This window comes from Thamnophis sirtalis, unplaced genomic scaffold (genome assembly GCF_051295495.1).
Source record: "Thamnophis sirtalis isolate CommonGarterSnake01/CBP01778 unplaced genomic scaffold, rThaSir2_p1.2 scaffold_14, whole genome shotgun sequence".
Classification (NCBI taxonomy): Eukaryota; Metazoa; Chordata; class Lepidosauria; order Squamata; family Natricidae; genus Thamnophis; species Thamnophis sirtalis.
This window is the reverse complement of record NW_028261394.1, coordinates 30,830,730-30,853,814: the sequence shown is the minus strand read 5'-3', so window position 1 is coordinate 30,853,814 and position 23,085 is coordinate 30,830,730. Positions and strand designations below refer to the sequence as shown.

Sequence of the window (23,085 nt, the reverse complement as noted above, 5' to 3'; positions counted from 1 at the left end):
GGGGACAGTGCTCATCTCTGTTTCTAAGCCGAAGAGCCAGCGCTGTCCAAAGACGTCTCTGTGGTCATGTGGCTGGCATGTCTAAACACCGAAGGCTGCTGCTACCTTCCCACAAAAGGTGGTTCCTATTTTTCTACTTGCATTTTTTACATGCTTATGAACTGCAAGGTTGGCAGAAGCTGGGACAAGTAACGGGAGCTCACTCAGTTACGCGGTGCTAGGGATTCGAACCATCGAACTGCTGACCTTTCTGATCAACAAGTTCAGAGTCTTAGCCACTGAGCCACCGTTAACATCTTAGCCATCTTGGCCACTGTTAGTCAACCTTTGCTGTTCAAGGAAATAGCTGGATTAGAAGTGGGTAATATGTTTAGACCAAGTTGCATTGGACCTCAACTCCCAGAATTCCTAACCAGCATAGCCAAAAGATTGACTTTGGTCATGCTAACTGGGATTTCAAGGAGCTGAAGTCCAACATATCTTGAATATCATTTGAGGGAAGACTGCTCTAGAATCTTGTTATATTGGTGTCAGACCTTACAAGCCAATGCCATATAGGTTCCCCGTTGACTTTGCTTTACATGTTGCCATGGCACTGCAACCGTCATAAATATGAGTCAGTTGCCAAGCGCCTGAATTTGGATCACACAACCATAAGGACAGTACAATGGTCTTGTGTGGAAAAGTCATAACGTAACAGTCACTTTTTTCAATGCTGTTGTAAATTCAAATGGTCACTAAATGAACTGTTGTAAGTGGAGGATGACAGGTAGTGGCTTGATGGAAGATGGTGAGGTAAGTAGCTCCACAGCATAAGTTTGGCAAACTCACAATGTGTTTTTTTTTCTTCAAACAGCTGAGAAATTCAAGCAAACCGAGGTGTGAAAGAACCAGTTGAGAGTTTGCCCTTTCTTTTTCTTCTGGCTTAATTATTCCCAACTCCAAATAACAATCACAAAAATGAAAAACAAAGTTCATTTTTAATTATTATTTTTTCCTCTTTGCAGAGGTGGAAGAAGTTAAGACATTTCCTATATTCTGGCAGAGGTTTCATATTTCCTGAAATGATGGCTGTATTTTACATCAGCACGTCATGATGGTGTATAAAAGAATTCCACACAAGTGGTGTCTTTTGTTTAAAAGGAAAGAATGTACAAGATGCCAAAATGTAATTGAGCTGTTTAAACAGGACATTCATTTCTTGCCATATTCTAAACATACCAAAGTAAACTTTTTCCTCAGTCCTTCCTTTAGTGTCATCTATCATACAAAAGCAAAAGCTAAATTTACTTGAAAACCATTATAAATTGCTTTTCTTATTCAGTAACTAGTTGATAACCCGGCGTTTCCCAGGTATTTATAGATGTCGAAGTGTTTGTCTGACAGGGAGCCATTGAGAGGGGCCTTTCTTCCCCCTACTCCCATGCCCATCATCCCTGCCCTCTTCCTTCCCCCTCCCATGCCCTCCTCTTCCCCACCCTGTCTACGATCCTGGCACATTTCTCCAAATCCATCAGGCGCTTCCCCATTGGTCCACTGGAGGGCGAATGTCACAGCTGGCTTTCCAGAGGAAGCTGTGAAGGAACTGACATCACAAACAATTGCTGCTCTAGGACACCGCACTCGCTCTCCTCAACGGGCCAGGCATTCCAGAGTTATGCTGGAACAGGCATACACACATACACACACCCGGGGTGACTTATTCCCCCAGTATTTGTTTCCAGAGGATAAGTCATCTGTGTACCAAGTTTGGTTGAAATAGCTCAAGACGCTATTTCATAGAGTTATAATGGAACATACATACATACATACATACATACATACATACATACATACATACATACATACATACATACATACAGATTCGGCCAACAATTGGTTGCTTCAAAGGCAGTAAAACCAGTGAGGTCTGCTAGAATGGACATAATCTGGGTCCCATCAACTAAATGTCAACTTGCAGGAAGTGTATCTTCTCATTGATAATTCCTGCCCTCCAGAATGACATCCTCAAGATCCATATTATTCCTATCTTACTTTTTTATTTTTATTTTTGGAAACTGTTAAAAACTAGCTTTTTCTCACAGGCCTTGGGATATGTTAGTTAGTCAAGTTCCTCTGTTTTGTTTTTTTCTTTTGTTTTTTCTGGATTATTTGTGTTATAGCATTGGTCTTCTGGTCAGTGGTACCCCCTTTTTTGAGGTCTTTTAATTATACATCACTGGGAGTTTTGGCAGCCTCAATATTGAATTAAATAAAACAATTCGCTTGTCATATGGTGGGAAAGGATGATCACATGACACAATGATCACACTGTCATTGCCAAGCTACCGAATTTTTATTACATGACCCTGGGGATGCGACAATGGTCGTAAGCAGAGGTAATATTCTGCCGGTTTGGACCAGTTCGCCTGAACTGATAGTCAAAATCATGGATGCCCCTGCCCACCTGCCCCGGCTCTACGGCATCCCATTTAGGACCTTTTTGTAGCCAAAGCGCATGCACAGAAGGCTGAGCGCATGCACGCACACTCACATTTGTGGACTGGTAGGGAAGGTAAGTGAATACCACCCCTGGTCGTAAGTATAAAAACTGGTCATGAGTTGCTTTTTTCAGTGCCGTCACAAAATGAACAGTCGTAAGCCAAGGATTTACTGTAGTTCATACTTTCAGCTGTTTTGAGACCATTCAAGGGAAAAACTGAATGAAGACATTCCATGGGGAATGAATAAAAGATATAACGAGAAGAATCGGATTTCTATAAAATATGGAATAGAATTTATAAGTGACTAGAAAACAGAAATCAAAACAGGAAATAGAAGTTTTTGTTTGTGTTTTTTTCTAAACTAGTATTGAATAAAAATTAACCAGTTACGAATTACTATCAAACTTAAAGTATTGACTACAATGTAAATATAATAGTGATATGAACAATTGATATTATTACAAGTGTTAGTACTACTGTTATTGCACTATTAGATAAGTTAAAATCGCTAGGAAGGCAATGGAGAATGGAGAACTACAAAGGCTGAACATGAATGTCGATACAGAAGGTTGTATAAGTACTTTATATTGTTATGTTTGTCTTGTGTTTTTTGTTGGGTTTTTTTCTTGTTTTTAAAGGTAAAAATGTTTAATAAAAACTATTTTATAAAAAAAGATATAACAAGAAACAACAGAACATGAAAGATTGCCAAATATACAAAATTACAGAGGAAGGAGGAAGGAGAAAGAGGGGGGAGAGGGAGGAGGGGGAGAAGAGGAGGAAGGAGAAAGAATAGGAGGGGGGAGGGGGAGAAGAGGAAGGAGAAAAGGAGGAGGGGAGAAGAGGAGAGGAAGGAGAAAGAATAGGAGGGGGAGAAGAGGAAGGAGGAGAAAGAAGAGGAGGAGGAGAGGAGGAAAAGGAGGGGAGGAGGAAGGGGAATAAGAATAAGAATTATTTTGTTACATGGGCGACAGATGCCACCTTGATTTTTTTGATATTTTCCAACCTCTGATGCTCCTGACTCTTCATGATTTGGCTGTTTCCCATTTTACTTCCAATAAATTTGTAACAGCCTCCACATGAGAGCAAGCAACAATTATTTTTGAATGACTATGTTGTGTGCTCTTATGTCCTCAATTGCCTCCAACAATCATCTTTTAAGGACATTTCTTTCATCAATCTGAAATCTCGATTCCACCCCAATAATATTTTTTTTAAAAAAATAGGACAGCATTCCCCAAGTGATGTGAGTTGCATGCTTGCATTGGATGCTATGATATAAAAAAGATGTGTATATCCAAGTTGTAATGTGGGCACGGTGACATCAACAGCACACAGCTTGTAATGTATCTTGCTCAATCAAATGTTAAATAAAAATACAGATACATAGATGGCGCTAATTCAAACAACCTGCTATTGCATGGCATCTATAATGATGATTTCCTCTTATCATATTCCAGTATTTTACTAAGGCAGCAAAAAAAAAAAGTCGTAAAGTGGAGCAAAAACTCCCTTCACTAATTTCTCACTTGACAACATACATTTTGGGCTCACAATGTTGTGGTGGTACGTTAAGGACTCCCTCTTTGTGATTCTCCGTTTCAGACAGAGTCACAAGCTGTGGCATCTCCCAACCGCAATCCGATAGGAGAACAGCCAATTGCACATTAAATGTCACTGCCTTGATTTAATGCAATCGTCTGCGGAGCACGATATTACAAGCATCATAATTTGTCATGTCAAGCCCCCATCACTTAGCACCGCTCCCTTATGACAGGGATTTTCGTGATCAGCAACGTTAGAATTAGAAGCAAGAAACAGAGAGGAGGTAAAACAGGGCCAGCGATCCAAAAACTGCTAGAGCAAAGAACTCCGTAATTGACCCACGAAATCAAATGAATTTGTTTTATTTGGACAAAAGAAAGGTAGAAAATGGCATCTTATCGTCTCTAGCCAGAAAATTTCCCACTAGTACATAGAACATAGAATTGGAAGGGACCTTGGAGATCTTCTAGTCAAATCCCGTTTGAGCAGGAAACCCTATAGCATTTTAGATAAATGGTCTCTTTTTGAAAGCCTGCAATGATGGGACACCCACAGCTTTTGGAGGGAAGGGAAGGGAAGGGGAGAGTTGGAAGGGACCTGGTAGATCTTTTAGTCTAACCCCCTGCTTAGGCAGGAAACCCTATACCACTTCAGATAAATGGTTATCCAGCATCTTCTTAAAAACTTCCAGTGTTGGAGCATTCACAAACTCTGGAGGCAAGTTGTTCCAGTGATTAATTGTTCTAACTGTCAGGAAATTTCTCCTCACTTCTAAGTTGCTTCTGTCCTTGATTAGTATCCACCCATTGCTTCTTGTCCTGCCTTCAGGTGCTTTGGAGAAACTACTGCAACGTGCTTTACATGGGGCAGCCCTTGAAGAGCATTCGGCAACTTCAGCTTGTCCAGAATGCAGCCGCGCGAGTGATCGTGGGTGCACCTCGGTTCACCCACGTAACACCTATCCTCCGCGAGCTGCACTGGCTGCCTATTGGTCTCCGGATACGCTTCAAGGCGCTAGTCGTCACTTATAAAGCCCTTCATGGTATTGGACCTGGGTACTTGAGAGACCGCCTGCTGCCAATTACCTCCACCAGACCGATTAGATCCCACAGAGTAGGCCTCCGAATTCCATCCGCCGGCCAGTGTCGACTGGCGACTACCCGGAGGAGGGCCTTCTCTGTGGCTGCTCCGACCCTCTGGAACGAACTCCCCGTGGAGATTCGCACCCTCACCACCCTCCAGGCCTTCCGCAAAGCCCTTAAAACCTGGCTGTTCCGACAGGCCTGGGGCTAAACAACCGCTGCCCCTACCTCGAATGGTATGATTGTTGTGCTTTTAAATTATGTATTGTTTTGTGTTGGTGTCAAATTGTTTGTATCCCCCTTCCCTTGCTCAACTTGTGAGCCGCCCTGAGTCCCCTTCGGGGAAAAGGGCGGCATACAAATGAAATAAATGAAATGAAATGAAATGAATAGTGTGACTTTCTCTTCTTTGTGGCAACCCCTGAGATATTGGGACACTGCTATCATGTCTCCCCTAGTCCTTCTTTTCATTAGACTAAACATAACCAATTCCTGAAACCATCTTCATGTTTTAGTTACCAGTCTCCTAATCACCGTTGTTGCTCTTCTCGTTGTTGCATTCTTTCTAGGATCTGAAAGCTTTTTTTTTGATTGATCAAGAAAGCAGATCCCAAATTATTAGCTTCCCATAATTTTTTTAAAATGGAATTGTAATTGAAACTTTTTCAAAAAGCGACTGGACTGTCTTTGCTTTTCCTTGAAGGATGTTTCGCTCCTCATCCAAGAAGCTTCTTCAGAACTGATCTACAGCATTCCCTGGGCATTCTTTAGATCAGGTGTCAAACTCAATTTCACTGAGGGCTACATCAGGGTTGTGTTTGACCTCGGAGGGCCAGGGTGTGCATGGTTAGCTTGATGCACTCATGCCAGGGGCACCTGTTGTGGCCTGAGTGCTCTGCCAGCGAAAAGCCGTTTTCAGCTGCGACAGCTTCCTGCAACCCTTTGCCAAGGAAAACGGAGTTTGGGAAAGCTACATGGGGCTCTTGTGAGCTCCCTTTTCGCTGGCAGAGGCAACACAGGCCAGTCCTTCATTGTTTCTGGGGCAGCCCCACAGGCCCCACACCCCATGGGCTGGATCTAGCCCGTGGGCCTTGAGTTTGATACCCCTGCTGTAAATGTAAAGGTTACCCTCGCACATATGTGCTAGTCGTTCCTGACTCTAGTGGGCAGTGCTCATCTCCGTTTCAAAACCGAAGAGCCAGTGCTGTCCAAAGATGTCTCCGTGGTCATGTGGCTGGCATGACTAAACGCGGAAGGCACACGGAACACTGTTACCTTCCCACCAAAGGTGTTCCCTATTTTTTCTACTTGCATTATTACATGCTTTCAAACTGCTAGGTTGGCAGAAGCTGGGACAAGGAACAGGAGCTCACTCCGTTACGCGGCACTAGGATTCGAACCACTGAACTGCCGACCTTTCAGATTGACAAGCTCAGCATCCTAGCCACCATGTCCCTGTTACTCCTGCTTTATATCATGCCAAATAACTGAAAAGCATCCAGATCTACCGGTTGCAAGGCATTTTTATTACCGCAGGTTAAATACGTTTTCAGTGTCCAGGAGACAGTAGAAAAGGTACTTTTTCCATTGACCTCATAGTGTCTGAATAGCCACTTCACCAGTTCTAACCCTCTGCTCAAGCCTCCCGCAACCTCCGGTGCATCTCCTTTGCATGTTGGTGGCTCTTGGCTCGGTTGGCTTCATACTGGAAGGAAAGGAAGGCAGGAAATGAATCACAAATCAGCCATGGCACCACACTTTGAAAACACAGCAAGCTTTCCTTATCATGCAGGGAAGGAACATACGTGATTTGAAAGAAACCGTATACATGAACTGACAGAATGTAAGCAAGCAAAGAAAGATCAAAAATTCCACTTCAGTCATTCTGTGATTTCCATGTGTAATTGTTTCACTTAGCTGAGATCTAAGCTGAAAAAACAGGCAAAAAAGGAAGGAAGGAAGAAGGGAGGGAAGGAGGGAAAGGAAGGGAATACCAATAGCACTTAGACTTATATACCGCTTCATAATGCTTTTACAGCCCTCTCTAAGCGGTTTATAGAGTCAGCCTATTTGCCCCCAACAATATGGGTCCTCATTTTACCCACCTCGGAAGGACGGAAGGCTGAGTCAACCTTGAGTCTGGTGAGATTCAAACTTCCAAATTACAGGCAGCCGGCAGGCAGCAGAAGTAGCTTGCAGTACTGCATTCTAACCACTGCGCCACCACAGCTCTTCATGTGTAATGAATTCCTATGTTTTTAAACCAGAAGAATTAGGGCCCTTCACTGCAAACTGAAGTATGCCAAATAGAATGCCGGAGGCAAAAACAAGAACCGGGTTACTAAAAATCATACCCGTGTAACGTTTGGAGAACCAAAACGTAACACCAGGGTGAGAGGTTATATCACTGTAGCCCCAGGCACAAGTGGCCCACAAATCCTCTCCCCAAATGATCCAAATTGTGTGTGTGTGTGTGTGTGTGTGATTACATGTAGTCCTCAATGTATGACAGTAATGGAGCCTGCCCATCCTGCTCATAAACAGTGATGGCCATAAATCAGGCCACCCACATGACCAACCTAAATTTACAATCTTTTTGCAGTGGCTGTTAAGCAAATGCTACAATTTGTAAGTCACCCCAAGAAGTCTCTTAGAAGTCTAAACCGTTGCTAAGTGACTGGTCGTAAGTCAAAGACTACCTCTATACATGTGGGACAGAGTTCTAGTACCTATAATGAACAAATTAATCACACTGATATAAGTTGGTATTTATTGGAAAGGAAATAAATTGGAAAGGAAAGGAAACCACTTAAACATGAACCAGCAATGTGCTGCAGTTGCCAAAAAAGCCACTCCAGTCCTCTGCTGCATCAAGATTACGAAAAGTGATAATACCGCTTTATAATGCACTAATGAGGCCATTCATGGAATATTGTATGTAGTGTGTGGAAAAGAGCAACAAAAATGATAAAGGGCCTCGAAGCTAAATCGTATGATGAACGATTGAGTCTATTGAAGAGGGGGAAAATAGATAAAGGGTTTGTCAGTCATGTCCAATTGTAAGGCACGATGCTCATCCCCATTTCTTAGCCAAGGGAGCCAGCGTTGTCGGAAGACAATTATTCATGATCATGTGGCCAGCATGGCTCTACGCCAAAGGTGCACAAAACGCTGTTACCTCCCCATCGGGTGCCTATTTATCTGCTTGCATTTGCATGCTTTCAAACTGCTAGGTAAGCAGGAGCTGAGGCAGGGAATGGGAGCTCACCCCATTGTGCCAAGCTCGCTTCTTGAACCTAGGCTGTCAGGTCTTCAACAGGATCCCTATTCCTACTGGATACCAACTGAAAAACGTCTGAGAGATCTGACGGAGATCAGTTTAGTTGCCTGATACAAGCTACAATTTTATACTTTGTCACGATGTTGCTGTGCCAAATAATTACACCAGTTGCATCATTGGGGTGACAACATCACGATATATATGAGAACCTGGCCCCAGTAGATACTTGAATGCCGGGTTTAGTAAACTCTCAAGTTGACAAGATTATCAATATCCCGGTTCCCAAATTTTTAATAGTGCCTTACCTCTTTCCTTAGGCATTTCCTCATTTCTCTGTCAAAATCATTGCAATGGCCAAAAAATTTCAAGAAGGGATGCTGGAAGGGAAAAAGAAAAATGATCACTTTGATGTTAAAAAGAAAATAATTTTCTAGAATCTCCAGAATTACCTCTCCCGATGCCAACAGTGTACTTTTTAAATTAAAGTATTCAGTTATCAAGAAGAGAAGTAAAGACATTGCAAAATCAACATCCAACATTACATTATTTACAAAATATATTTTTTATTATTTTCGTCCAAGGAAATAATAGCAGTTGCTAAATTAAAAGGTCAATTGTTTTATCCTAAGCTCTACAACGGTGACATGTTGTTTGTTACATGTTGAATTTTCGTTTTGGTGACATTAACTGACAAAGCTTGATCTTAAGCTGCTAAAATAAAGCCTTCAATTTCTTTCTTTAACATGTCTGATCTTAACCAGTTCCATATGGGGTTTTTACGGACTTTTCCTTCCATATCCTTCACGTATTTTGTTATAATATTATTACTATACCGTATTATATTTTATTATAGCAGACGTGGTCTTCAGCAAGTTCTGACCAGTTCTGGAGAACCGATAGTGGAAATTTTGAGTAGTTCGGAGAACCGGTAAATACCACCTCTCACTGGCCCCATCTATTCTGCCTCCCAAGTCCCAGCTGATCAGGAGGGAATGGGGATTTTACAGTAACTGTCCGCTGGAGTGGGGAAGGAATGGAGATTTTACAATATCCTTCCCCTGCCATGCTCACCAAGCCACACCCACCAAGCCATGCCCACCAAGCCATGCCCACAGAACCGATAGTAAAAAAATTTGAATCCCACCACGATATTATAATATTATTACTATGTTATACTTTATTATAGTATTATTACTATATTAAATGTTATTGTCGTATGTGGAGGATGGAGAGTCTGCTGTACTGTGGTCCATGATGTTGCAAAGACATGACGATTGAACAAAATTATAGTATAGTATTATAGTATTACTACTAGTAGTAGTAATACTATACTACTATACTACTACTACTACTACTACTACTACTACTACTACTACTACTATCACCACTACTAATTTTATTATAGTATTTGCTATTAAAATTATTAGCCACTTCATTCTAAAAGATTTTGGGCAACTTACAAATTCCAATACACAATTAAAACATCAAAATGAGGAACAGCCGGACAAAATCAGTCAAAATAACAATTACAAGGATTCCATTCACCTTCAATATTGCTCTTCAAATCTGAATCTTGGCACGGCTCTAATAATTAGCTGCATAATTTCCTTTTAGTACACCTGTAACTAACTGGAAGGGACACGTGAAACTTGCAAATATGCTGGTTTTAGACGGAGGTGAATTCCTGCTGCAGCTCCAAATATTTTCTCAGGTGATCCGAAGCTGGAAATGGATCTACTCCAGGTCAGCTGAAGAAAATATCCAAAGCATGACCAATAAATAATAGACATTATTCTTTTGGATGGCACATTGGCTGTTTTTAAGTCAAACAAAAAGCAAATTGTCAGACTTGGGGAGAATAAAGAACTGTAATTTGCATGCAAGAGGTAAATCTTGCAAAGTACAGGGGAAACGTGACTCCTGTTCTACAGCATAAAGACCCTTTTACTCACATTTAGGGAAGGGATTCAAAATTTTTAGCAAGGGGTTCTCTGCCTGGTTGCTGGCTGGATGTGGCCAGGGTGGGCGTTGCCTACTCAGCCTCATGCACTATGGGGGGGGGCATCTTCGCCCTCTTGGGGCTCCGGAGGCTTTCCTCGAGCATCTGGGAGGGTAAAAACGGCATCCCCAGGCTCCAGAAGCTCTCTGGAGGCCAGAAACGGGCCCATTTCTGGCCTTCCTGAACTTCTGGTAGGCCGTTTTCTGCCCTCCCCGAAGCTCTGCACGTGCTCGGGCCGCGTGGGGACTCCTGGGAGGGACAGGGCAGGGTGGGCGGGGCCAGACAGAATGGGCTTTGGAGGTTCTCCGAACTGCACAGAATCTTAGCTAGAGGTTCTCCCCGAACCCCCGCAAACCCCCAGCAGCCCAGCCCTGTTCACATTGTAATTTAAAATATAGCTGTGAAAGATGTTTAATCCAGGATCTACAACTGAACAAATAATTCCAGAGGCTCAGAAAGGATTTTCTTGGGGTTTCTTTTTTTATATTGCCTTTCCACCCTCGTCAAAAGACCTTTGACTAAAGAGCCAATATAATAAAGGAATTTGCTTTTAAAAAAAAAACAACTCAGTGAGAATTTCGGAGTTTCTGAAGTTATGTTTGAATTCTTTGTTTGATTCGGAAGACAGAAGCCATTGAAAAGACAGGAAGCGGTTGGCAATTCTATTGCCTTCAGTCTGGATGGGCTAACATTTATGCCTGCATTTTCACAATAGAAGGCACAATTCGTGGAAACAGAAGTTTTCATTGGTTTCAACCAGCTCTAAACACCACTGGTACCCAGAACATCAAAGCCCAAGCAAAGCATTCCTGTTGACAATGGGAAATACACAGAGGACAAAAAGCTTTATTTATGAAGGGAAGGACAAAGGGAAGAATATTTTCCTCTTCTCTTCTTCCTGGACCCTTGAAAAAATATTTTCAGAAGTGCTGTGGGAGATAAATTACATATAATATTTCAAGCATACTATCCTTTTTCAAAACCCAGTTCTGGGCGAATAGCATAACATGGCATGGCATGGCATAGCATAGCATAGCATAGCATAAGGAATAGGAATAGGAATAGAATAGGAATGAGAAAGAATAGAGTAGAATAGGAAAGTAGAGTAGAGTAGAGTAGAGTAGAGTAGAGTAGAGTAGAGTAGAATTCTTTATTGGTCAAGTGTGATTGGACACACCAGGAATTTGTCTTTGGTGCAGATGCTCTCAGTGTACATAAGGAGAATAAAATACATTCATCAAGAATAAAATGATACAACACTTACGGATACTCAAGGTTACTAATAAGCTTACAATCGTACTAGGAAACAAATAAAAACAATATAAATTGAAAGATACAAGCAGCATGGTTCTAATCATAAGTGGGAAGAGATAGATATTAGGAAGGAAGAGAAGAAGAATAGTAATACAGTCTTGGAAAATTATTTGGCAGTGTTGTGGGAATTGGTTGTTAAGCAGAGTGGTGGCATGGGGGAAAAACTGTCCTTGTGTCTAGTTGTTCTGGTATGCAGTGCCCTATAGCGTCATTTTGAGGATAGAAATTGAAATAATTTATGTCCAGGATGTAAAGGTTCTGTAGCTATTAGGATAATGAAATGCTATGGGTCTTGCTGGACCAGCCATTCCTAAAACTGATCCCAATTATGGTTAGAAAAAAATTGCCTTTGGTTCTTCTAACATGATCAGTGGAGAAGAATTTCCACAGCAATTGAAAGAAATGTTGGAGGCTGGATCTGCCTTATCCACCATGTGAAAACAAAGGGCTCTTAAGACTCTAAGCTCAGTTCCGCTGAGAACAGAATCAAAACTTCAAGGACTTCAAAAGGGTACCTCACCTCATGTGACTTCCTGCTAAAGGTCCCGGGCAAATCTTGTTTATAAGCACAATAAAAAAGTCCCAGTGTTCAAGCAGTAAAGAAGTTGTAAGAGGAGGAAGTTCTTTTTGTAAATTATGGAAAGCAATTTATGTACAAAGGAATACAAATTTACAAAGGAAGCAATTTCTTTTTAATCACATTCACCTTTTTTTTTTTCAGAAAACCATAAGTAATTATAACTCTGCCTTCATGTGTGTCTGTCGGTCTCTTTGTTTGTCTGTCTGTCTATCTATCTATCTATATCTATCTATCATTATCTATCTATCTATCTATCTATCTATCTATCTATCTATCTATCTATCTATCTATCATCTATCCAGCCTCTATCTGTCTGTCTGTCTCATTTACACATCTATCTATCTATCTATCTATCTATCTATCTATCTATCTATCTATCTATCTATCTATCTATCTATCTAGCCATTATCTATTTATCTATCTTATATCTAACTATCTATCTTATATCTATCTTATATCTATCTATCTATCTATCTATCTATCTATCTATCTATCCATCCATCCAGCCTCTATCTATCTATCTATCTATCTATCTATCTATCTATCTATCTATCCAGCCATTATCTATCTATCTATCTATCATCTATCTATCTATCTATCTATCTATCTATCCCCATAGAATATGAACTGGAATGAATGATGTTAATATATGGTTGCCAGTATGCTATCACATACTTCCCTCTTTAACCAAAGCTGTTTTGTGTCCTTCTAACAAGCCAAAAGACTACGTAATGAGGACCAAGGTAAACCACTATCCTGGTCAGATGTAATTATGGCTAATATTGTCCTTAAAGGTACCTAGTCTCTGACTGTACGAAAGGATTGTGACTGTGCATGAATATTAATTCAGAGAAGGTTTCCCTTGCAATCAGGGACAGACAAGGATGTTCCCACAGATGAAATTCTCCCAAGCTGGGCTGGGGGGAGGGGTGGAAAAGCTCTTAATTACTGACAAAGGCCTAATTAGGAAGAAGGAAGAAGCCTCTCATTGCTCAAAGACAAAAGCTGCAATCAATGAGACAAGCAAGTGAGACAATGGCCATTGCTACAACAGGCATGTGAAAACAGTGGCAACTTTACCATATTTGAAAATGTGGAGCTTATTATCAGTCAGAAAAGGAAAAGACATTACTCTCATCATTTGAAAATCTCTAAGGAGCTACAAGGGAGTAAGAGCCATACTACTAGGACTGAAGATGAAAAAATGCTACCTCCCATTTCTCTCCATCTCAACTCTCTTAAGTAAGGTAGAAGCAAAGTTCAACTATTCTAAACCGTGGTTGTCCAACATTTTGGCTTGCCTGGGCCTCACTGAGTGGAGACGAATTGCCTTGGGCCACATATAAAATATTTAGTTGATGTACATAAACTATAAACTTCCTTTATTCTTTAAATATTTTTATTTGTATACAGTATAAAGGTAATAAAAATATTAAATATTTAGTATCTTTATACTTTGGGGCTACATGCCGCCTCTGGCTACAAGTTGGACACATCTACTCTAAACTCTGTATTGGCTGGGGATACAAAGAAGGGGAGACTCTATCATTAAAAAGTATTTCGCTTTTTTGCTGTTTTTAAACTTTAAACTAGTTTTGTTTTTTATATTTTGATCTTTTTTCTATTTTCTTTGTATTTCAGTATTTTAATATAATGTATGGGAAAAGAAAGAAGGGAGGGACAGAGGGAGGGACAGAAAGAAAGAGAGAGAAAGAGAGAGAGAGAGAAAGAAAGAAAGAAAGAAAGAAAAACAGGGAGGGAGAGAAAGAGGGAGAGAGAGAGAAATAAGGATGGAAGGAAGAAAGGATACAGGGGAGAAAATAAAGAAGGAAATGAGTCTGTTAAAGGGACAGGGAAGGAAGGAAGGAAGGAAGGAAGGAAGGAAGGAAGGAAGGAAGGAAGGAAGGAAGGAAGGAAGGAAGGATGGATGGATACAGGGGGACGAATAAAGAAGGAAGTGAGAGGCACAGGGAAAGAAGGAAGGAAGAAAGGAAGGAAAAAATTGGCCGTATTTAAATTTGAGAAGAAAAACTAAAAGCAAATATAACTGTGTCTAAACACAGTTCCACAAACACACATACACACATATCCAGGTAAAGGTTATAATCCTCTATTGCCACACCAGACAGGATTGAGAATAACAAGTTTCAAGTTACTGAAAGGCCATTTTTTTCTCTCTTTCAGAAGAAAGATTTCTCAATGTTCCAGTCCAAGAACAATTTTGCCCATGCCCCTTAAGGGAAATAGAAACAGTTTTGTGTCTCCTCCTGCAATGCCCTTTTTATATGATATTGAATTAATAACTCCTGACTCATAACCATCCAAGATTGGACAAGGGGCTCACTTGTTTCCTGAGCTGGCAGCCCAGCAAAGATTTCTTGAAGAGTTGTCAAATTTCTTGCGATGATTATGGCAGCAAAACAATTAATGGTTTAGCCATCATTTTTTTCTCAAAACATTTATAATAAGAATCTGATTGTCTGTGTCCCTGGCACTTTTTCTGGTTTAATCTTTTTTATAACTTCAGAAACTTCCTCTATTGTTACAGGTCCGTTCATAATCTCTCTCCTCCTCAGTAATCCTCGATAAAGTTTGTTTCTTAAGATGGTCATCTATTTTCTCCACAGAGATATCACTTGCTTTATACAAGTTACAGTAGAATAATATGATGAAATGTTTTTTCATGGCCGCACTATCCATTAATACGGTGTCTCAAAGTTTGAAAATGGTTTTCTCTTTTTTTTTTCTTTTGTCATTTATATGCCAACCACTTCCCTGGCTTCTTTGCAAACCCAAATATGTGTTTTTTATATAGTTCATTTTTATTCCCATTTCTCTTACTGTTAAGATAGATAACATATGAAGAACATTTGCAGGAACTAGGTATGTCTAGTCTGATGAAAAGAAGGACTAGGGGAGACATGATAGCAGTATTCCAATATCTCAGGGGCTGCCAGAAAGAAGAGGGAGTCAAGCTATTCTCCAAAGCACTGAAGGTAGGACAAGAAGCAATGGGTGGAAACTAATCAAGGAGCAAAGCAACTAGAACTAAGGAGAAATTTCTTGACAGTTAGAACCATTAATCAGTGGAACAACTTGCCTCCAGAAGTTGTGAATGTTCCAACACTGTGAGAAGAAGATTTTTGATAACCATTTGTCTGAAGTGGTGTAGAGTTTCCTGCCTAAGCAGGGGGTTGGACTAGAAGACCTCCAAGGTCCCTTCCAACTCTTCTGTTCTGTTCTATTTCTATTCTATTTAACAGTTGTTATAAAAGCTTAATGTGATAAGAAATATTCATCTTCTCTGGTGATTTCTTTAATTCTTCCTTTTCTCCTGTATCTTATCCAAAATAGCTTGTTGTTTCTCTTGCCTCCTTTTAAATTCATTATTATTCTCTGTGAAATAACCTGTGATAAAAGCTTTACAGATAATCCTCAACTTACAACAGTTTATTTAGTAACTGTTGAAAGTTACAACGGTGCTGAAAAATGTGACTTGTGACCATTTTTCACATTTAAGACCTCCGACACAGAGCCCTCATCAGAGCCTTCCCCAGACTCCAGGACTGGCCCATGTCCTTCCCCAACCTCCTCACTGTCCGAATCTGCTGCCAACTCTGCTGGCCACTGGCAGACCACAATCCTAGCCCAGAGCCTTAACCACTAGACCAGGCCTGATTTTATAGACCTACTTATGCCCCCCGCCCGCCCACATTCATTTTAGAATGGTGTACCTTTTCCTTCCACAAGGGAACCAACTTAGCACCTAGGCATTCTGGTTTGTAATACAGGCAATGTGTTTTTTTAAAAAACACCATCTTGTTGTAAAGATATTCCTAGCAACATTCTGTGTGCGCTTGTGGGAGCAAGGGACAGGCAGAACCCTCTAGGAAAAATTATCTATGCTATGGTATTACCAACAAAAGTCAGTCTTGTCTAAGAACAGGATCACAAGGTAAGCCCCTTATCGGTGGAGATACTGCAGCATCCTGGATTTCTTTCAGCGTCTTACCTCCTCGTGGCATTTTTGAAGTTGACGGATGAAAATATTACACTCTTCAGTATGAAGGTGAGGTGACAAGTTCGGATGCATCACGAATTAGAAGCCGCTCATCTGTTGTGATATAAATTATGCTTAATGTCATGCCATCTTATTCTGAAAACATTTATTGAGGAAGAGCAATGTTATTGCAACCAAGACACAGCCGTAAAACTTGATTTCATAGTGGGCATCAGGGTTGTATTTGGGGGGGGGGGCTGGAGGTGTGGCCCGGGGGCATAACCAGCTCAACGTCACTCATGTCGGGGGTGCCTGTGGCGGCCAAGTGCTCTGCCAGCGAAAATGGATTCCCGAGCTCCGTTTTCGGCTGCAACGGCCTCTTGCAACCCTCTGCCAGCAAAAACGGAGCTTGGGAAGGCCGCAAACAGGAGAGCCTCTCCCAAACTCTGTTTCCACTGGCAGAGGCACTGTGGGACGGTTCTTCACTGTTTCAGGGAAGACTCAAGGGCCAGATTTAAGCACCCCAAGGGATGGATCTGCCCCCCCGGGCCTTGAGTTTGACACCCCTGCTCTAAAGCATTTCTGTATGCAGTTGACCTTGACCCAATGGTATTTTCTACCAGCTTCCTGCCGTATGAAGGGTACTCCTCATACAGTGGGAAAACTGCCTATGGTCATTCAGAAAATACAGACAGGTTTTCAAATGGGATTGATTTAAAGGGTGACCTAATCCAGCCAACCTTCTGGAAAGTGTCAAAAATTTGCTGAAACATCAGCTCTTCCTGGATAAATTCCAGCCAGGATTAACCACTACAGTATACAGTATGGCAGGACCTGTCCAAGGTCCTGATAATCTTCTTTTAAAGACCACATAAAACAAAGCCCTGTTCCTTCCAGTAAGTTTATGTATTATAGACTGTGTCCCTTGAGATATTTGAACTACCTAGTATAGAATACAGCTACAAAAAGCCCACATCATAAGATTGGAGAACCTCAGGACCATATTTGCTTGTAACCTTAGTTTAGAGGGATCCATAAAGTCTCCAAGTCTAGCTTGATAAACTTGATAGTAGTTTTCCAATATTTAAGGATCTACTACAAAAAAAAAGGGGGGGTCAACCTGTTCTCCAAAGCACCTGAAGGCAGGACAAGCAATGGATGGAAACTAATCAAGGAGAGACCAAACCTAGAACTAAGGAGGAATTCCCTGACAGTGAGATTAAACCACCCACCCCAACTTGACAGATTGCAATCTCCATTTGAGGTTTATGTGCCTATGCAGAAAGTTCCATGTTGCTCCTACATGTTGGGAAGCAAAATTTATGAATAAAAACTTTTCAGAAAAAAAAATGATGTTGGAGATATACTGGTTATAAGTGTGAAAAACAGTCATACATCTTTTTTTTTCAGGGCCTTTGTAACTTTGAGCAGTCACTAAATGAATTGTTGCAAGTCAAGGACTAACTATACACTCAAAAGATTGTTTTCCCATTAGGGATCAATAAGTTGGAGTATAAAACCCAGCAACTTCATAGAATAGCAATAGCACTTAGAGTTATATACTGCTTCATAGTACTTTTACAGCACTCTCTAAGCAGTTTACACAGTCAGCATCTTGCCCCCAACAACCTGGATCCTCGTAATACAGAACCGTAGTTCTGCAGCACCCAAACACAAAGATAGCGCAACCCCTGGATAAAGAGAGTACAGAGAAATAAGTTAGTAAGATTACATGACGAAGTTGTAAAGCTATTACTAAGGGGGAAAGTGATCAGGAAAAATTCCATTTCTTAAATGGCTCTAGTATGTTTGCAAGATTGGGCACATCTCTTGATGAGCAACTGGCCAAGATGTCAATTAAATGGTTTACTGGGGGAAAAACTGAGTGTGCTTCTTCCTTGTCGATAGATCTCAGGATTAGCAAATTAGTTAGTCAAACCCATAAATAACTCAAGCTTAGAGCTTTCCTTATTATTTGATTCAAGGGTAGCTGAACCTACATGGAAATTGATTCATTTTCCTCCACTTTCAAAAAAAACCAACCCAAGAAGCAAATACAGCCGGGACTACTTATCTCTGGCTTTAATCTGAGAGTAGAAAACCTAGTTGGTTTGGTGAACCTATCTTGAGTTTGGAAAGCATGTCGTAGATGCTCTCATAAAATAGCTGCCATCATAGAGACATCAATTCACAAGCTGGCCCCACTCCAAGAGCCTTCCAGGCAGTCGCTTATGACAAACCATTTTGTGTTCCATAATTTGGGTAGACCAGGTTCTTTGACAGAAGAAAAAAAACACTTAATCTCTCCCCTGGCTCAGCTGATAAAGAGAGAAGAACTTGTGGCTTAGAGGTTAATACAACTGCCTAATATGTAAGCAGCCCAAGTTCGAATCCCAGCAAGCATATGGCTAGCTGATGAGAGCTAAATAGCTTGAAATAGATCTATACTAGTCTCCCTTCATTTATTTATCAGCAAAAATGGAACACAAAATGGTTTGCGTTACATAGTACTTCCACAGTCTAGTCTGTAGCCTTGAAATGCTCTGATAATTTCCCGTCCAACTACGAATCATGCCTGGTTCTGTTTAGCTTTGAAGCCGAAAAGGTCCTGCTGTCCATTAAGAGTCGCTTTGGGGAAATAGGAAGAGCATTTCCCAACATGTCTCCTAAACCTATGGATTACGGCCATTAAAATTACAGCACCTGCAGAACATCACATTGGGAGCGTTCGAGCTGCTTTTGAACCAATTGGCAAGAGCCTTCCTTCTGCTTTTAGGGCTGAGGAAATCATTTACCCAGTAAAAGGAGTTCCTGTCAGCAAGAAACATGTTATAGGGAGCGTTCGAGCTGCTTTTGAACCAATTGGCAAGAGCCTTCCTTCTGCTTTTAGGGCTGAGGAAATCATTTACCCAGTAAAAGGAGTTCCTGTCAGCAAGAAACATGTTATAGCCATTCTCTGGGGAGGAAATTATTTTTGTGCTAATTCGTTTTTTTCTTATTGTCATCGCACCTGGACTGGAAGCTTATTCAATGTGGCTGAACATTCCACTAGCAAATTAATATACAAATAGCCACAAGGTGGCGAGGCAGCAAGCATATTATCCAGTGCTCTTTACTTGTAAAGAGTAAAGAGTATGTAAACTGTGGAAGAAGAATTCTATTTGAATAAGAAGCTTAAAATGCCAGTTGTCCTGTTTTATGCATATACACATTTTTTTGCCAGGATTATTTGATCCCTTACCAAGTGGTATCGTATTAAGAACTTTATGTGCAGTTCTAGCACAAGGCTATTTATGGCCTAAATTATGTGACAAAAATGACATCTTCACAGATGCTTCCCTACATGCTGAACAGAGTAATCAGGCTTTTTTTTCTGGGATATATGATTCCTTCAAGCTTTATTAGTAGTAAGCATCTTAGAGAAAAATGTCTTTCTACATGGAGAAATAACAAAACATTAATACGATTCAAATGATGCATGAAATCTATTTCTACATTTGCACAAACGGAAGAATGAAAATAGAAAAAGCACAGTAATAAAGAGTATTTTTCCTTCAATTTATTTGGTGGCAAAAATTACTTTTAGGATTCAATATTTCTTCTACAACTTTCTTTCTAGTTGTAAAATAATAATGAAAGTGAAGAAATCTACTCAAAAATTTGAAATTTAAAGCTCCTTTTCTTAAGTCATTTATTAAGAAGTGAGGTTGGATAAAATGGGGCTGCCTTAGGAATCTAACTTATAGAATCAAACCATCCTATTCCCAGACTTTTTAATTTGAGTAGCATTGGCTCTTCAGATATGCAGATGATACCTCTCTAATGGCAGAAAGTGAAGAGGGACTAAAGAGCCTCTTGATGCGGGTGGAGGAGGAGAGTGCAAAAGTTAGCTTCAAGCTCAACATTAATAAAACTAAGATCATGGCATCCGCCCCTCTCAATTCCTGACAAATAGATGGGAAGAAATGGAGGTAGTGAACAGATTTTATCTTCTTGGGCTTCAAGATCACCGCAGATGGGGACTGCAGCCAAGAAATTAAAACATGCTTGCTCCTGAGGAGGAAAGCTATGGCAAATCTAGACAGCATACTAAAAAGCAGAGACATCACCCTGTCAACAAAAGTGTGTTTAGGCAAGCCTATGGTTTTCTGAGTAGCAATGTATAGCTGTGAAAGTTGGACTATAAGGAAGGTTGATCACCAAAGAATTGAGGCCTTTGAACTATGGTGCTGGAGAAGACTCCTGCAAGTTTCTTGGACTGAAAGGCCATCCAACCGGTCAGTCCTAGAGGAGATCAACCCTAACTGCTCTTTAGAAGGCCAGATCCTGAAGAGGAAACTCAAATATTTTGGCCACCTAATGAGAAGGAAGGACTCACTGGAGAAGAGCCTAATTCTGGGAAAGATTGAGGGCAAAAGAAGAAGGGGATTGCAGAGAATGAGGTGGCTAGATGGAATCACTGGAACAGTCGGCGTGAGCTTAAATGGACACCAGAGGATGTTAGAGGACAGAAGGTCTGGAGGAATGTTGTCCATGGGGTCGTGATGGGTCGGACATGACTTCGCAACTAACAACAACGAATGGCTCTTCACATTATAGTCAGGCTCTTGGTAAAATCTACCCAAGGTAGGTAGGATTGAGTTCAGGCATAGCTATAAGCAAAGCATGTAGGGGTCCTCACTTAATGGCCAATTGCTTAGTGACCCTTCAAATTACAATGGACACCAAAAGGTATCCCCCCAATGGTCATATATCGCATTTCAAGTGCTTGGCAACTGGCTCTCCTTTACAGCCGGTTACAGCATTCCATTTTTAAGTGATGCGATTCACAACATTCCAGCAAAAACACCATAGAAATGCACTGACTCGCTTAATAAACATGGCATTCCGCCACAAAAAAAGGTTGTAAAATTGGGTCAGTCACATGGGAGCCTTGACTTATAATCATCATGACTTATGATGGAAAGCCTGGGTTCTATTACCATCATTAGTCAAGGACCAACTGTATATGTTAGGAAAAACAGTTTTCCCTTCTGAGTAAATATGAATAGGACTGCTATTACAAATTCATCCATGTTGGTGAATGGCAAGCAAATTTTAAGTTCCTTCAGCCCAACTTTATTCTAAGTTTAACATCTACTGCCTAAAAGATACATCACAATCTTACTATTAGTAAAACAGATGAATATAATATCCAATGTGCTTCGTTCTGCAATTTATATACAGTATCTTCCATTGATCAGTTTATATTCCCACCTTTCATTTCAAGGGTCCCTCCTACAGTATCACAACAATACATTACCCAAACAAATACTTAAATGACAAAACAATTGTTCTACAAGTTCAGCTTTAAAACTATACAATGATCAACTTAGCTTACGAATGGGTCACAATCTCAGAGAACAGAAGACTGCTTTTAAACTCATTTTCGCTCAATAGATTATTAAGAATCTGTGTTACTAAGCAAGGCAATTCTCAAGTGATTTGTGCCTGAATTTATAAGTGAATCACTGCAGTTGTTAAGTGGATCAGAACAGAATGGAATAACAGAGTTGGAAGGGATCCTTGGAGGTCTTCTAGTCCAACCCCCTGCTCAAGGCAGGAAACCCTATACCAATGGTTATCCAATCTCTTCTTAAAAACTTCCAGTGTTGGAGCACTGGACTTCTGGAGGCAAGTCATTCCACTGATTAATTATTCCAGCTGTCAGAAAATTTCTCCTTAGTTCTAGGTTGCATTTCTCCTTTAAATTTTAGAGTCTACCTCTCAAAGTCTGTCTAAGCATCTGACATCCAGATATAATTGTCTGAAAATACAGCAAAGTGATCATCCAAGACAGATGAAGATGATAAAGGGAGAATAACTTAAAGAATTACTTAAAGAAGAAAACCCATAAAGGCTACACTTATTTAAAATTTTACCCCTTAGTATTATTTAATATTGATGGCTTGATGGGCCACAAAGGCTCAATGACAAATATGTCCAGTTACTGAATTTGATCCATTTATTAATAGATTAACCACTAAACGTAACAAAATCAGCAATATCTAAATCCAGTTAGCACTTAACTGCATTATTTCTCTTTTAGGAGTGACTGTTTAAAACAGCATCAATTTAAAAGAAACATGTTTTATCTTCTAGGGAGGCCATTCGCTCTACGCAAAACTTTTCTTTTTCACTTTAATCAATGAAGATATAAAGGTATCTGCAACTTTTTTTCTGTTAAACTCGGCATTCCCTAATATATATTTCAAGGATAAGCAACCTGATGCTCTCCAGGAATCCCGGACTACAAATCCCAAAATTCCTAGCCTGTTTGTGACTGGGGATGATGGGAGTCCTAATGCAAAACTCTGGAGAAACAAGAGAAAATTTTAGAAATTTATTTAAATAGATTCGATGCACAAACATATAATTGTGTAAATTCTATTTATATTAAGTTTTATATATAGATATAAATCATTACTATTTTTCTTCCCCCTCACATTTATATTACTATATAAATATTAGTTTTTCTTCCCCCTCACAATTATATTCTTATTTAAATCATTACTATTTTTCTTCTCCCTCACAATTATATCATTATATAAATCATTACTATTTTTCCTCTCCCTCACATTTATCTCCCTCAATTGACCTTACACTCCGGCTTTTCACCTCTATTTAACACCTAGTAAAAATTACCTAACGCTGGAATAAAAAGTTAAAATACCTCACCAGGAAGTGGGTAACCCGGAAGCGAACGCTTATCCATCCGGAAGTTATTCTGGGTTAACCTTTCGTCACGGGTTGAGGTGCCTGA

At 40.3% G+C, this 23,085-nt stretch overlaps 1 protein-coding gene across 2 annotated transcripts; it reads right to left on the bottom strand.

Annotated features, from left to right (window-relative positions):
- Positions 1-6,615: 6,615 nt before the first annotated feature.
- Positions 6,616-23,072, bottom strand: CMC2 (C-X9-C motif containing 2). 2 transcript variants are annotated; one of them, XM_087728547.1, is made up of 4 exons: positions 23,001-23,072; positions 16,296-16,397; positions 8,696-8,767; positions 6,616-6,815 (listed from the first exon to the last, which is right to left on the bottom strand). In XM_087728547.1, the coding sequence occupies exons 2-4, from the start codon at positions 16,374-16,376 to the stop codon at positions 6,747-6,749; spliced, it is 222 nt and encodes a 73-aa protein (XP_087584673.1). In that variant the 5' UTR covers positions 16,377-16,397; positions 23,001-23,072; the 3' UTR covers positions 6,616-6,746. The 2 variants fall into 2 exon arrangements, with proteins under 2 accessions (XP_087584673.1, XP_087584672.1); XM_087728546.1 differs by having other exon boundaries at positions 22,996-23,056.
- Between the last annotated feature and the right edge of the window lie 13 nt (positions 23,073-23,085).

Coding starts and splice junctions, on each gene's coding strand:
- CMC2 (XM_087728547.1), bottom strand. CDS start 16,376: ATGCATCCGAACTTGTCACCTCACCTTCATACTGAAGAGTGTAATATT. Junction 8,768..16,295: donor TTCAAAAATGCCACGAGGAG/GTAAGACGCTGA, acceptor TTTCCCTTCCAG/CATCCCTTCTTGAAATTTTT. Junction 6,816..8,695: donor GGAAATGCCTAAGGAAAGAG/GTAAGGCACTAT, acceptor CTTTCCTTCCAG/TATGAAGCCAACCGAGCCAA.